Raw genomic sequence first — 16,294 nt, forward strand, 5'->3', positions numbered from 1 at the left:
ATGTTTTGATAAGTTAGTTAATGTGTTGACTATACATATATGTATATATGTATATATATATGTATGTGTGTGTATATATATATGTATATATATCAACTGTAAAAAACCTCAAACTTTCTCTTAAGTTTGTCCCAAATATTGAATACCTTAATCTTTACATAGTAAAATGCCAATGTTTATTTTTTAAATTAATGTTATGTAAAATCAAGTAGGAATACAATATTCTACAACCATTATTTACAGAATGGAATATTGGTACTCAAATTTACTAAGTGACCAAATGGTTGCCTCATTAACCTGTTAAAGAAGAACAGAGTATGTCATTATGATGTAAACTCCAGGACTACCCTCTCAGCAAGAACTCTCTGTGGAAAGAAAGGATTCTTTAAGTTCAGAAACTTTCCACATTTTTTCCCTAGAAATGGTCACAGAAAATACAGTTTGTGAGTTTTAAGTCAATTCAATATCCTAATTTCTTTGTATTTTTCAAAGTGTGAATGATCCTCAGTGGAATATTTACATGCAATCCTTACAAGTTTAAAATTATGTTTAAACTGTAGTTGAAGTAGTCACTTGTTAAATTCAAGTAAACTGGCCCACAGATACTAAGACTCATATTGAGTGGTTGAAGCTGGTTCCTTTTTCCGTTCACTTCTACTCCGACTCCCATAAGCAGAGGAACAGGTACTAGTCTTCTCAAGTTACCTGTCTTTGCATGTAGCAATTGGTCAAAAGATATCTTTATTAAGCAGTTGATATACACAAAATAAGCCATGTGCTTGGTTTCACAAGGTGTTTTAAAGCATATAAGTCCTCAACCAAATGTTTTCTGTGATATTTGAGCAGTATATCAAAGGACATCATTTCAGAGTTTCAAAATATATATTTTTTTTAAATTTTAAAAACAGGTAAACATGCATTTCCATTAGAGCTATGATAATAAAAAACATGGCACTATTCTAAAGTTTTAGAAAAAAAAAGAATAGTGATATCTGAAATTAACTTCCTTCCATTTGTCTTTGTCATATTTGATATTAACATTTGCTAAAAGTGATTTTGTTTTTATTAATAGAATAGGTTTAATGTGGACAATGCTTTACTGCATTAGTAATAACAATTTTACTTAAATATGGCTTTGGTATACTCATCTGTCAGTAATCTTTGAATTTCTAAGAGTCTTTTATTTTCCCAGTAGCCCAGTTGGTGAATTTTCAATATTAAATTGAATCATAACAACACATGCTGATTAGAGTCAAACTTAATACATGAAACTTAATGTTAATTTTCCAACTTCAAATCAGGAATCTGACTATTCCAAGATGATTATTTATCTCAAGTGTGATTTTATTTTAAACTTGTAAAGCCCACAGCTAGACATTTTTACATGATAAAAAGCTAACATTATGCGCAAAGGAATTCAGCAAGAAGATTTAGAACTTTTTACAGAACTAAAAAAAAAATTGTTGAGAAGAAAAAGGTTTATCTAGAAGTTTTGATAATATAGAAAAGAAATAAAAAAATGGCACCAGTAAATATATAAGTGACTGATGTAGTCTGTGGATACAGCAGATATGTTTTGATTAATACAAGGATACACTTAAATCCTAATTCCTTCAGAGAGAAGTTATCTTTAATGCTGATAATAAAGAGGCAGAAAGCAAAGAAATCATTTCAAACTAAGAAATAAAAGTCCAAATGCCACATCTCTTGCTTCACAGTACAAACTTTTACTTCAAAATACATTTCTTGTAAATGCCTTGAAAAGGGAAATATATAGTTATTCATCACAACAAGGATCTTTCCATGGTAGAAGCAGATAGAACAGACAGTATGAAACTCCATGGGAACTGACAAAAACAGAATTAGATGATAAAAATCAAATGGGAATAAATTTAGATATTCCTTAATTTTACAAAACTTGTCTTTCATGTTAGAATGGTGAAGACCCTGTAACAATATATAAGTGCTATCATTTATAATATTAAGAAATTAGCTGGCCTCAAATATCTGCATTTTACAGGTTTCAAAGCTTACCAAACTATGAAACTAAAACATTTAAAAAAAAAAAGGAAAATGTTTTTCTAAAGAAACATGGTTAATGCGAATGCTATTTTATAGAAATATCAGATGACTGAACAAAGTATTTCTATTTGTATTTTTCCTTTTCTTCTTAAAGTTCCATTCAGCATTTATTCTTCATGTATTTTAACATTTATTGATGGAAGTGAGAAATGTTACTAATCGTTTTGGAAGATGGGATGAAGGCACAGTATATAATTTTGAATAACAACACATTCTCATAGGAACTGGAAAAATATTTTCAAACAAAATATGAAAATAAGACTGATGTTTTACAGTATAATAGAAGGAAAATACAATAGTCATTTTGGTTGGCGCAATTCTTTCAGGATATATAATTTTTATGCGAGCTGGAAAACTAAACCACATAATACATTTCTACAATGTATATATTCATCCAAACCATGTACAAAATTACTACTTTCAGCATATTTTTAAAATGTGATTCCTTAATAAATTATGTTTGTGCAATGAAAACACAGCATTAAAATTTATTAGTCACTTAATGGAAGTTAATGGTGAATTTATAAATGAAGTGCTGGCTTACTGTGATATATTCTAAGACCAACCAAAAATAGAGATTCTTTCCCAGAATTCTATGTATTTATAAAGTGCAAAATAAGCACTTTTAGCAATTTTCAAATGTAGTTCTTCCAGATGCATTTAATCCTAAACACATTTGTAGAAACAGAATATGTTTTTTGCTAAGTCAGGTATGCCTAACTTACCCATCTTATGTGTAAAAACTATTCCTGACTAAAGTAATCCATGTTTTATAAAAGGATTTTTAAAAACCTATAGAGATACAGAAACAGTGGGAAGGATTTTTTAATATTTTGGAGGGTTGTATTTTCCAGGAAAATATCATCATTCTGTAAAACAAACTAAAAAGTCACAAAACTAAAATAATTATCTTGTATATATAAATACTCATTCACTGAAAATGGATGCATATTTTAAATTTGCAAATGAAAAAATCTATGTATAAATTAAATATTTTTAACAGAAACTGTTGCAGGGTGGTTGCCACTTAGGAAGTCTGGTGTGAACCCAACAGTTTTTTCCCAGAATGAGTAGCACTCCTCTAAAGTATTGCATGAAACAAAATCATCAGTCCTGATTTGTACTATTCCATGAATAGAACATAGTCTGAAATATGTGAAAAGGAATTCAATAATGCTTTCCTTCATAAAGGGAAGAGTGGACTTAAAATTACAACTTTTTACAAAGTTATAAATAAGGCAAGATACTTTGTGAGGAAAATAACAGAGTATTTTTAATAGACCATGGCATTCAATACATTGATAAGTCAAAAAATTTCATATTCTAAGATTAACTGAGACGTTTAAATGTGATAAAAATTATGACTGCAGTAAAACATTGAAAAAGCTCAAATGAAGCCTGTAGAGAAAAAGTTTATTTATAAGGAATTTCATTCCACATAAAAGCTTAAGTTTTTAGGATTTAAAACAATAAAAGTGATGTTTCAAATAATAATAATGGCCTACTTTCCAGAGAAAATGTTTCTAAATATCTAACATCTGAAAGATGACAAGGAAGGAATATGAATAAATACTACATTCAATATTTAAAAAGAAATGGTGCTGTGAAATTCCAGATGAGACAATATTAACAACATATTCAAATTTACATTTAAGGGTATAAATATGCACTAATATAAATTTAACCTTACATAAAAATTTAGAAGCACCAGGTTTGATCAGCATAAAATAAAGTTATAGCTTAATTTATGCTCTATGTAGCATTTTATTTTAATTTTCTCTTTTACAGTTGTTATATTATTATATTAAAGCATATAAAATTTGTTCTCAGCAGAGCAAGCTTCAAATCATTTTAGTTAATTGGCAACTATGGTGGAACATGAAGCATCACTCTTTCCTAGTAGTTTCATTTTAAACAAATCATGCTCACATATAAAAATAGCAAATTGCATTAAATTTTATATAAGACATTTTACAGCTTCTCATATAGGAAGAGCTATAAGCAGCTTTCATGGCATATACCAGAGCAAACAGCTTTGAATAAACTCTCTGGCAAGATACCATTCATAGGGATACAAGATACAGCTTCTATCAACTTAATGCTTAAAATATACCACAAGAAGTTGCAGGCTTAAACAAAAAAGAGAGCAAAAATTGTCCAAAACCTTGAGTGGTAAGTTCTGATATCCTTTTATTGCCTCCAGATTGAAAAGTAAGGTATTTGGATGCTTCTCCTAGTTCTGTCTGATTAATAATTGCCACAAAGTCTTAATTCTAAAACTCTGATTGACTATGTATTCATATTTTCCAAAACAAAATAGTTAACAGTGACTAGAGTCTCAAACATAAATTACTAAATTTTGCTAATTTTACTTAATAATGTTTGTCTACTTTATATACTATCAGTTTTAGGCTCTCATTAAAGGTATGAAAATGCTTTGATCTAATTTGTCATAAAGTCACCTTTAAAAACAAAATCAGTTATAAATGGGGTATACATTTTTAGCATAGATATTTCTGAGTCTTGACATATAAAATATTATCTGGCAGAATGACTTCATAGTTCAGTCAGAAAGCCTATTGGGAGAGGAAGTTCTTAAGTCAATTCTCTTCCTCTATCTGATGAGTTTTAGAAGGAGGAAAACAGTACTGTAAATGGGTAAATTTTGTCTTAAAGGTGTTATGCAAGACCAGTTATGAAAAGTGAGCAAGTCACTTTGTGCACAGACTATAGAATAATTTTCTTTTCCAATTGTTGCTAATTGTGCCAAAAAGGAGAGAGAAAAAAAAAAAAAAAGCACTCAAAATAATCAAATTTACCACAATGGGTTCTATAATGCTTGAGAAAATATCTTACTTTTAAAATTCTTATATTTTTACATTATTTAATATCTCAAATTATTATACAAAAGCTTGTATAAGCCTGTCTTTATTGTCACCCATACAAAATAAAACACAGGTCTTCAAGACTCATTGTACAAAAGAACAAGTTTTTTTTTTTTTTTTTAATTAGGAAGTTTATTAAGAGTTAAATGCCATTGGTAAAAATTGTTTACTTTTCTCTAGATATGAAAAATTATCTATCCCATGAAAATGCCAATAACCAATAAGTTATCAATATAGGTAATTTTTGAAAATCATTTTCCATATTCTTACTTAAGTGCCTAGTGATACAGACTGAGAAACACAAATCTGCAAGTTCTTCTTGACCTGTTTGGTGCTTCAAAGAAATATCCTGAGGCCAAAACCAAAGCAAAACAAGGCAACGTTTTATAGAATTTAAATGGTTGAACATTATATGTACAAAATATGAAAAGAAAATAGACTGAACACGGAGGGAAACATTAATTTTGCAGTTCAGAAAGATAGACACAGAATACTACCTATTCACTGATCATATGACAGGTTATATATAATTAAACTATTAGTTGCCACAGAGTCTTAATCCTAAAACCTTGATTATACATCACTTTATTCATATTTTCTAAAACAAAAATAAGTTGATAGTTAACAGTGACTATAACCCTTTTAATATCATTAATAAATGATGTACCCTCCTTTTTCCTTAATTTCACACATTGTTTAAAATTATTCCTCTCACACAGCAGGCATGTAAGAAACATTTTTGAATGAATATACATTATCAAAAAAATTGATTTTTCAATAAATTTGATGAGTTTGTTGATTTAACTCATATGATCAGATTATTTTAATTTGTCAATCAGAGACACATGCTACTAAACATCTATATAACTTCAACAACACACATGGTTTCTTCACAAAGTTAAATACCACATCTGTGGCATAATCTGTAACATATCACACAGGGCTTTATTCCCACGTCAATTCTCCATCTCACTTCTACAATTTGTAAGTGTTGATGAAGTTGCTAAAGAAATCACATTGTAAACAGCAAGACTTCAGTTTAAAATAAGGGGAAAGCTTGCTGTTAGCAACTTAGTTTGAAATGTTAGCATAACCTAAAGGTTGGTAACATAACAACTGTCATTAACATGGTAATGACCAATTTAAAAGGAAATTGTACTCTGAAAAATGAAAATATTGGCTACCAGAATGAGAGTTTACATTTGAAGGAGGATAAAATATTTATATAATAAGTTAACTAGCATTAAAAGTTGGAGCACATCAGAAATTAACCAACATTATACCACAAACCCAACACATACTCTTTTAGAAATAGGTAAGAATTTCTGATATGAAGACTATTTTGATAAATTCCTTCAACAAAACACTTAAAACCAAAGACCAGCATAACATCCTAATTTTTACTGCCATAAGGGAAAATAAAGCAAAAAAATCTAAGGTTATTTTTCTCTGCTTGCTATTATATCAATAACCAGGAAGCTGTTTCACTTACAATGCAAATATTTCACTGGCAAATTTATATTTTGATTTAAAAAATTCAGATATTTCAAGCAACTTTCTTTGAAGTTTCCTTAATTTTTGTCTTTTTTTGAGTATTAAAACAGTTTAATCTTACTTAAACTGTATAAACCCCCTTGTTTGGAAATGCAACATAAATCCACTTGAGATATTGAAATTGTAAGCAAATGTAAAAGTCAAAAGGAGTCAAAAAGCTGTGACTGTTGGTTAGTACAGATAAAGCAAAACTGGAAAGCAGTGTTAAATCATGAAAAGCAAATACAAATGCTTTGTGTGGAAACGAGGCTCTAATTCGCAATGAGGAGAGGAGAAATTTTTATTTCAAAGAGAAAGTTCAAAGACTGGAGAGTTCTAAAAGAATTCACGTTATAAGTTAACTGATTAGTTGTGCCACCATAATGAGGGAAATCCTGGCTGGGGGGAGTCATTTCCCATTGTTGGCACCTTGCAAGCATTTTGTGCATTTGGAACACAGGGGAGTAGGAACAAGTGGCCATAATTAGTCAGAAGGCTGTCAGGTGAGGCAGTGCTGAGAGAGGGGAAGAATAGAATCTGATAAACAGCACTGGATTCACCCTCTTGTAACTACCATTAATCAAAAGATGTATTTTTATATAGAGAGATTGAATCTGACTTTAAATAACTGAATTATGGACTAAGAAGGATCTGATTCCCTAGAAAATACCTCCCAGAATGACCAAGATGGTTAAGGAGTTACTGCTGATTGATAAATTTTGTGTCATAGGAGAAAAAATTCAAAATAAATAGCTTAATGTCAGACTAGAAAAATGATTAATTGTATCAAATGTGAAAACCCAAATGATGCCATATATCATTTCTCTAATTTGATAGATCCTACTTTATTAATATAAGTAATTTGCAGCTGAATCAAGTCACAAAGTTCCCTGAAAAGCAAAATAATGTCTCTTCAGTAGAATTTCTGTGTTGAGTACTAAATGCTGGGAAACAAGTTCAGCTGACTCCATGGCCTCCTAGGCAGGAACACCTGCATTGTCTTCAAACTGTTCAGATATGCACAATTTGGAGTGTACCTATCATTTCCCCATAATGATGGTCTTTATTCTGTATTCTCTGTAAAGGCACAGGCAAGTCTGAGGCTGTTCAATGCTCACTGACATCTTTTTGATGACCATTTTGAATGTCCTGGGGGAAACGTATTCACACTTAGGGGAAGTTTTCAAAACCACAAAATAAATACACCAATAAAAACCACTGACTTCCTCTGACAAATATGAAACAAAAAGCATAGCCAGTCCAACTAAAGTTGAACTTTTCAAAAAACAAAGTTAAAATGTTTAGCTAAGCGACAAACCCATTTCTTTGTCTTGTATAAAACCTACCTTGTCTCCTATGCCCTAACAAATAAAATTTTGCATGCTGATTTCTACAGAATACACCCTTGACATTAACTGGCAGTTTCAATATAAAAATAGTGAAATAACTGATTCCTAAATATGAGTAAGCCAAATTGAAACACAGTAGATATGTTTTGCTGGCGATTCCTTAAGCAGTGATTTGTGTAACACACCAGGCAATATTTTGAAGGCTGACAGGTCAACATATTTCAGGAACATGTACTCGTAGTAAGGAAACGAAACAAACAAACAAAAACTACACTTACAAACGTATTTTTAAAAGGCATCCAGTCATCACTGGGGTGCAAGGACAATTCCTACCTCAGGTAGTCTCTGCGACAAAGGATAAGATTAGCTTTAGTGTACAGGGTGGAGCCCACCTCTCCCAATCGACAGTCGCAGCAGGCGCACTTCAGGCAGTCCTCATGCCAGTATTTGTCCAGTGCCTTTAGAAGATACCGGTCCTTGATCTTTCGGTTGCAGCCAGCACAACCTTTCGGCTTGGTGTCTGGCTGAACTGAGAGCATTTGTATACCTAAAGGAAGACAAAACAAAAAGAAAGAGCTGAGACGACAAGACAGAATACAAAGATGTCAAAAGACCTCAAACAAGTTGAATATTTAATACTGCCTTTTCCTAGAAGCATTAGATTTTCTCTTTTAGGGACATACTGAAATCTAACTGAATTTTGGAAGTAAAATGTCTCAAACTTTATAAAATCCTCATTAAAAGATTGATGAAGTCATACATATAAAGTGGTAATAATAATGAATTCATGTTGTACATGGGAAGTTGACATTATATATGTGAAGTTAAATAACATTAAATCATTCTTCACACAGAGCTGTTCCTCTAGGAAGAAAACGTGCATAAATGGCTAACAATCTGAAAAGAAAGCTATTTAACAAATGAATCCATACACAGTCTACAGGAGTCAAAAATGAATTTTGCTTAATGGTTAAAAATTTCACTTAATATATGGTTGGTGGTGGAAGAAAAGTGCACCCCGTGTGGGATTATATGAAGCTTACTTAGCAGTGCAGATGTTTAGAGTTAAAAGTATATAGCACAGCCACCCGAAAAGCTCACCAAACCTTTATTGCTTTATTTTGCATCCAAATACTTCATTCTGTGTCCTTGATATTCAAAGTATTCACTGTGTTAAAATCACAAGATATATTTATACCCACAGTCATTGGTCAGTGCCTTTATTAATGGCTCATTACTCAAGTATATACTATTCACTTTTATATAAAACTTAAGTATAGGATCATTTAACTTGTTACTAAGCATGCACTTATTTATTGTGTAGATGAAGAGAGAAACAATAGAAGGAAAAACCCAAATATATATAAAATTTTACACCCATACATAAATATACGTAGAAGTTATACATATACTATGTAGATATAGGGACCTTTATATATTTTAAAGCTGTATCTCCATCATAAACAAGGAATCTATCTGGGTTATGTTTTACAACTTGACTGACTGAAATTTTTTCAGTGAATGAATGTTCACCTTTGAGTTTCTTCTTATTTCCTAGGTGTCCAACACTCAGCCTTAAAAAAGCTAGCACAACTATTCAAAGCTTCATCTGCATCACATAACTCATTTTTAAAAGCACTGTAAAATGCTGCAGACATCATCAGTTCAAATTCCCTCATTTTACAAATTGTCATGCAAAGCCCCAGTGATGTTAAGGGACTCCCTCAATGCAGAACAAGAGTTAAAGGTGAACTTGGGCCCCAGGGGCCTTCGTACAATCCAGAGATCCCTCTGTTCTATTTTGCTATCTCTCCTAGGCATGAAGTTTCAAAGTTGGATGTAGGAGGATACAAAAGACCAAATATGCATGCATTTTAAAAAGTTTCAAGGAAAAGAATGACAACCTATCATTTTCTGCATTTTCTCTGAATTTGTCTTCTCCAAAATAGCAAAACCCTCATTTCATCAAATACCTTCCAATGAAGGCTTCACTCCTGTTACCTCTTTAGCCTTGCTTTAAAAAAAAAAAAAAAAAAAAAAAAAAAAAAAAAAATCACACTGATAAAGAGACATCAAGGTATCTCTACAGCTGAGTAACTTTTCTAGGTACAAGTACTAAAGTGCCCACAGTAACATTAAGATATTGAGCTTTCTTTAGAAAATAACCTGTCTGATGAACTGGTGGAGGAGGGAATGGCAAGAAAGAAAGCAGGGTGGCTGCTCTTTCTGCATGATATGCATAGCTGGGGTCATCCAAGCTGCAGACTAGCAGCTGGATTTGTACAGAAGAGCAGGTGGTATCCCTATAGCCTGCTTTCTGTTCTTTTTCTTTGAAGGAGCTAAGGCCCTAGTGTAGATTAATCATAACCCTTGATAGTTCTGCTAAATCTCACTCTCTAGAACTTCTAACAAATGAAGTTTCTTTGATCAGAACTAGTTATCCTCTTCTAGCAAGGTTCCACAAGGAATGAATCCCATTAATTACAGTGCAAGTGCCTTTTAGCCACATACCTAAGGGGAGGGGAAAATTTTGATTTACCAAATGACATTCTGGATTTTGTTATTAAAAACATGCAGAAATATATTGAGAGGAGTCATTCTAATTATCTAACTTAAAAGGCTATTATTTTTAAAATAACAAGGCTAAAAGAAAAAAAAAATATTCCCCAGTAGTAGCTAAGCTGTATTATTTCCCATAGTTGTGTTATTATCATCAAGTGTAGACAGTTAGCTATCTTTATTCAAAATGCTTTGCAACCAAGACAGGGGGTACCAACATTTGGCACAAGTAACACTACCCTTCTTGTCTTCACAAAATGTTTTTGTTGTGTTGACATTTTAATTTAGCACTCAGAGGCCAATTAATATTTGAAACTCTTACATTCTATCTGGCCTTGGGCATAATAGAAGTTTGATAATTTGCACTCCGTCCCCTACCTTCTTTTAGGGGACATCATCACATTTCTCTAGAAAACAGAATCTTTTCCATTCCAAACAAGTCAACAATTGTAGAAAAGGAACTATTTTGTAGTCACCACGTTGCCATGTATCTAAAAAGCATGAAACAGTCAGTGGCCTTCCCTCATCATCCAGAAGAAAATGTCTGGGTAGAGTTCTGTGTTCGCAGCTGAGAAACATTTCACAAGTTGCTCATAGCACATCAGGACTCATAACTAGTTTTAGATTGGCATGTAAATTGTTCTGAGGGAAATTCTTATTGCCTCTGAGACCCTGCCATTCTGAGTTATTTGACAGTTTAAGGGAAATCATAATTAAAAAAAGACATAAATAATAGCCTGTGCAGTGTGGTGTGCAGAAATAAGTAGAACCATTTCATTTAAACTCTGGTGAGCTTTTAATTGCCTGGATTGCATTGTGAGGCGGCCTAACGGTTGATTGCCTCCATTATGTTCCCTTGTTCTGTGCCATTCATCCGCACAGTCTCAGCTTCAGTAGTTAACACAACAAAGTAACCACAACTCCACAACACACAGGGGTTTAAAAATAATAATAATAATAATAATAATAATAATAATAAAAGATTTGCAGCACTTAGACACAGTCTTTTATATTTTTGGACTAACTGCATAGAGTGAATGGAAAACATTTTGTCCCTGTCAGAAGATTTACAGAGGACAGTTTTGGAAAAGGCACAGGAAGAGGGGATGCATAAAGGGGGTTGGAAGAGATGAGGTGCCTCCAAAAGATGCTAAAATGGGAATGCAGGTTCTGCAGCTGGGAGTAGTGGCACCGATTAAAAGAATTTGGCCAACATGGTCATTCAATTGCCAAGAGGTACCAAACAAAAGATTTTCTCTCTTCCTGCCCATCTTCATCCTCTCCCCCACCTCCCCACTCCTGATTGGAAAACTGGATTGGGCCTAAAAGCTTGTTTCTCTCTGTTCACTGGCCCAGAGCATCCCTACAGGCTGCAGCCCCCTAAGGGACAACAATGCAAATAGATGTCCCCAGATCTCTGGCACTGGAGCTGCTTAACTCTGTTCTGCCCCTTCAACTCCCAACCCCCCTCCCTCTCCTTCCACCCCCCTCCCCTTTTTGAGCAATGGAGCTGGGAACCAATTTGATTCCCTTTTTCTCCAATGCAGCTGCAAGGCTCAGAGATACTGACATTTTTCCACTCTTATCAGTTTAATTACAGTTACCATGGCAGCAAAGTGCTAGTGCTTGGCAAAGGCCAACAAGAGATTTGCAAGACTGAGTTCAATTTTGATGCAGCTCACATGCAAAATAAAAAAAAAAAAAAATAAGAAACATACATACACTCTAACAAAGAATCCCTTACGGAGTTTATGCTCCAGTCTTTTGTGGTTGTGTCTTTGCAGCCACACAGGGATGGTTTGCAAAGAATGTAGCAGTATTTGTTGCACCTAGCAAGATTAATTGGTTTAAGCAGCAGTCTTTCAAAGCAGTTACAACAATAATATTTCGGATCTTTTAGAAAGGCACAAAAGCAGCGGAAGAGCAGGAAGCCTTTTGAGCAGCCAAGAGTGCAGAGCGCCGGCAAAGTGCATCTATGATAGATGGTAACCTTACCAAAACTTTTCTCCTTTTTCTGCATGAGTTGACTTAGGCGTGCCTGAGTTGCAGCAGTTTCGCATTGAGTACCAAGCCCAAGGTAGTAGAAGGGAGTCTCCTTGATTTGGCTCAAGTGTGGAACTGGTGCGCAGCCTGCACGGACCAGGACCGACTACCGACCAGGACTGACTATTGTGAAGCCACTTTGGGATTGGGTCGGAGTGGAGGCAGGGGTGGGGGAAGGGATGAGGGCGGCCAGACAAGACACGGTGCACACACGGAGCCCCTCGTAGTGTGGCTGTGTGCAAAATGATGGCGAATGACAAAGCCACATGCTTCCCTAACTCTGCCCGTAATCCTAAAATCCCAGCGGCCCTTTTTAGCTTCCTGGTAACAAATGGATTTGATTAAACTGTCACATGCAGCGTTAGCATAGCATATCATGTTCAATATGAAAAAGATCATAAATCTGACTTGTATTTCATAACAGCAATCTGAGTAGCCCCTGTAAAAAATGTGCTGCATCAGTTTGAATCTCCACCTATTAGGACATAGGCACCTCTTTCCACTGAACCTCTCTCCTCCGGTCACTTCTCACCTAATTCCTCTCTCCGCACCCCCCCCCCCCCCCACATAGTCACTTTTTCATCCCAAAGGGACAATATTTTGTTATCATGGCTGCATGGGGAGAGGCAGAAGTGTCAACAAGAACCAAGAGGTTGTAATTTCAACTCTTTTTTTTTTTTTTGCGGGATAGGAGGTTCATATAAATTTCAGCGAGTAGGAGTGGGGGGTCCGAATACACACCCAGGACTGGAGCCCCTTCCTAAAAGCTGCGAGCAAACATTTTCCAATTGCAAACTCTCCGGGTCCCTCTCTCCCCAGGAGTCAGGGGTGTGGAAATGCTGCAGTTCATGGTGAACTTTGACTATTATCCACTCGAGTCGTACTTGAGACGTTCCGCGCCGCAGCCGCTCTCCCTCCTTCCATCAACATCTTCCGCCTGCATCTATTTCATGTCTCATCATAAAAATAATGAAGCCTCACATGATTTAAACAAAACCGTCTCAGTAGAGCTGCAGCCCGAGTGAAAGTTGCAGTGCGGAGCTGGGTTGCAGCTCCAGTTTATGCCTCATTAGGAGAGGCTGGGGAAGAAAAAAATACCCACATCCGCACACGCACGCGCGCACCCGCAGACACACACACCACAAATAAGCCGACGCGTGTGTACACAGTTGCTGCACTTACCTTCTCAATTAAGCGATACAGGGGGAGGCCGTTCAGTAAGCACAGTGGCTGCTTTGTAGCGCTTCTCCTTGGGAAAGGTCAAAAAGAAGCATTGTTTGAAAAAAAAGGGGGGGAGGGAATCTCTATTTTTTAAGTTTAAAATAATGAGGTCCTCAAGGATCCGCCAAGTAATGGTGTTGACCGCATCTGAGCCACAGGTGTTCTCCTTTTAGGCAACTGCAGTCCGAGGCTGTCTCTTTCCGTCCGGGCTCAAGACAACTTACCCCAGCAGCGTGCGAGGAGCCGAGCTGAAGAAGCCCCGGCTCTCAGCAGCAAAATGCAATCCCTTCCCAGCCAGACATAATACAGCCAAAGAAAAGGTCACTCAGTTATTACTGAGCCGGCGGAGCCCAGGCAGCGCTTGTCAAGACCACAGAGAAGCAGCTCCCTTCCGATTTAAGACTATTTACCTCTCGCCCCCTCCCCTCCCCTCTTCTTTCCTTCTCTCCCTCCCTCTCTCGCTGGCTCCCTCGCTCGCTCTGCTCTCGTGTGCCTGTTCTGCAGCTCAGTCAAGTACAGCCGCCCTCGGAAAGTGCAAAGCAGCCACGAGACAGATCGGGCTTTGTTGCTAATTTCCCAGGGTGAAAATTTACAAGCCTGCGAGTGCAGTCAGCACAACCGCATGCATATGCTACTCACAAACGCTGGGGACGACCCCGAACACAAAATATGACCTCTGCAGGAGTCGACTCCGGAAGGACCCTACCTCCTGGACCCGTCCAAAAGAACTCCTGAGAAAAAGCTCCGGAGGAAAAGGGTAGGGTTCCTAAAATAAGCGGGGCATTTTGGATTAGCTGGCCACATTTAAAGCAAATTGTCCTCTAAAGCCATTTCTGAAGCTACTAATTATGGAAATTAAAATAAAAGCAAGGCAATCAAACCGCTACCAGGATACCCTGGAAAAAAGCACATACCCCTCCCTTTTAATAAATGTCTGGGGTGGGGGTGTCTACAGCAGTCCGGTCACTGACTTTCATTCAGGAACTCTCTGAAGTACCTGCTCCACAAGTCTACCACACAAGCCCCATCCAGTGGGTGACACCTACTCCCCTTCCTCCCTTCCTCCCTTCCTCCAGTGGCCCAAGAACCGAACTGTGAACTATTCCCCATTAGCCAATGCTGAACCCCATCACTACCACTGAAACACACTTCCTGCAATTACTTGAATTCCTTACACTATAAAACTTACATATGTGAATGAAAAACATTCAAGAATGCTGAGAAACATTTTCAGGACTAACTTGGTCAAAGAACCACAGTTTCTTCATAATTACCAGCCTGTTTTTACAGACTTGCTTTAAGGCCTTGACAGTTTTTGTTGTTGTTGTCTTACTTGAAAGATGTCCCAATCTCCCTAACCTCCTGTCCTCTCAACTTTACATCTGTAAAAGCCATTGATAACTTTAAAATAGCTTACTGTTTTCTTAAATTTTCAAACTTTAGTTATTTTTTTGACAGCTATTAAAGTTCCCCTCACCAGATTTTACAAAGACTTGTCAAAGGTCAAGCTTAAAAATAGTGCATATTTGAATGACACTGGCTGAAATGTTTTAAGAATCAAGACAGATTCAATTGTTGAACTGCAAAAAACTTTTTTCCTTCTCTGCACCATTCACCATTAGTTTTAATTTAGTTCTAGTTGTTTTTTTTTTTTTAAATCAAAGCAACCCCTGTGAATGTTTAAGCTCAATTATGCTCCTCTGCATAAAGAATACTGGCCTAACATTGATAACTTATTTTTTACCCCCTCTGTTCTGAAGACTCATAATAAAATACTATGTAGCTTACTTTCTTCTCCCTTTCAAAGGCAACAAAACTCAGAACTAACCTGAAAAATAACGAAATTCACAGACGGCAGATTAATGAGAACCCCTTCAGTTGATTTGTTCTGTACATAAGCAGATTTCTTAAGTTTGGCTTTCCTGGCCAGTCTATGCAGGTACACAGGCACCTCACCCATCCGCACAGAGCCCGGCTGATCTACCCCACCTCTCTGCTCCAGCCACTCTGAAAACACCCCAGAATGTGTGCCTGTGTGTGTTTGTGTGTGTGTGTGTGTGTGTGGTGCTCTCTCTCTCTCTCTCTCTCTCAGCCAATGCAATGAGAAGAAGAAAAGAGGGAGGGAGGGAGAAGTATGTGTGGGGAAAGGGAGAAATAAAATCAAAACAAATGGTACAGCTAATGAGGACAATTAAATTAATTATGTTCAAGGAGATGAGATTTTTTTTTTCCCTCCAACTGTATGATCTGTTACCCCTCGCTGGCAACTGCTGCTCTGTAATTCATGGCAACTGATTAGTGCATCTATGCAAATCTTTGTTTAAATCATTCAACTAATTAAATGATGGGATTATTCCTCTGCCTACGGTGACATCATTCGCAGTAATTAGTACTCTATTTGGACTGTGGCAGTAAGATTTCTGATATCAACACCAACCTGCAAAGACATTAACCACTTTGTCACCCTTTTTTTTTAAGGGACAAACACCCAGATCTCTAATTGCATCTCACACCCCACACCTCTGCTTTCCACCCAATCTTCCTTTTCCTCTCAATTTTACCATTCCCCCCCCCCCACTTGTCCAGGCAAGTAAGGGAGAGAGAGAGCAAGAGAGAAGGTGG

General features: G+C 36.0%; 1 protein-coding gene across 8 annotated transcripts in view; it reads right to left on the bottom strand.

Moving 5' to 3' along the window:
- The window catches only part of LMO3 (LIM domain only 3), a 58,085-nt gene that overhangs the window by 40,395 nt on the left and 1,396 nt on the right, over window positions 1-16,294 (bottom strand). Inside the window, exons 1-3 of one of the 8 annotated variants that reach the window (XM_079139715.1) lie at window positions 15,501-15,653; window positions 13,634-13,700; window positions 8,183-8,396 (exon numbers count right to left, since the gene is read on the bottom strand). In XM_079139715.1, coding sequence (XP_078995841.1) covers window positions 8,183-8,388 — 206 coding nt within the window. In that variant the 5' untranslated portion in view covers window positions 8,389-8,396; window positions 13,634-13,700; window positions 15,501-15,653. Of the gene's footprint in view, window positions 1-8,182; window positions 8,397-12,403; window positions 12,523-13,633; window positions 14,108-14,311; window positions 14,335-14,378; window positions 14,441-15,500; window positions 15,654-16,294 lie in introns of those variants that run through there. The other 7 variants (XM_079139717.1, XM_079139716.1, XM_079139718.1 and 4 more) reach the window with 7 other exon arrangements.

The sequence above is a fragment of the Sciurus vulgaris genome (genome assembly GCF_902686455.1).
Source record: "Sciurus vulgaris genome assembly, chromosome: 5".
In the NCBI taxonomy this organism is placed as follows: domain Eukaryota; kingdom Metazoa; phylum Chordata; class Mammalia; order Rodentia; family Sciuridae; genus Sciurus; species Sciurus vulgaris.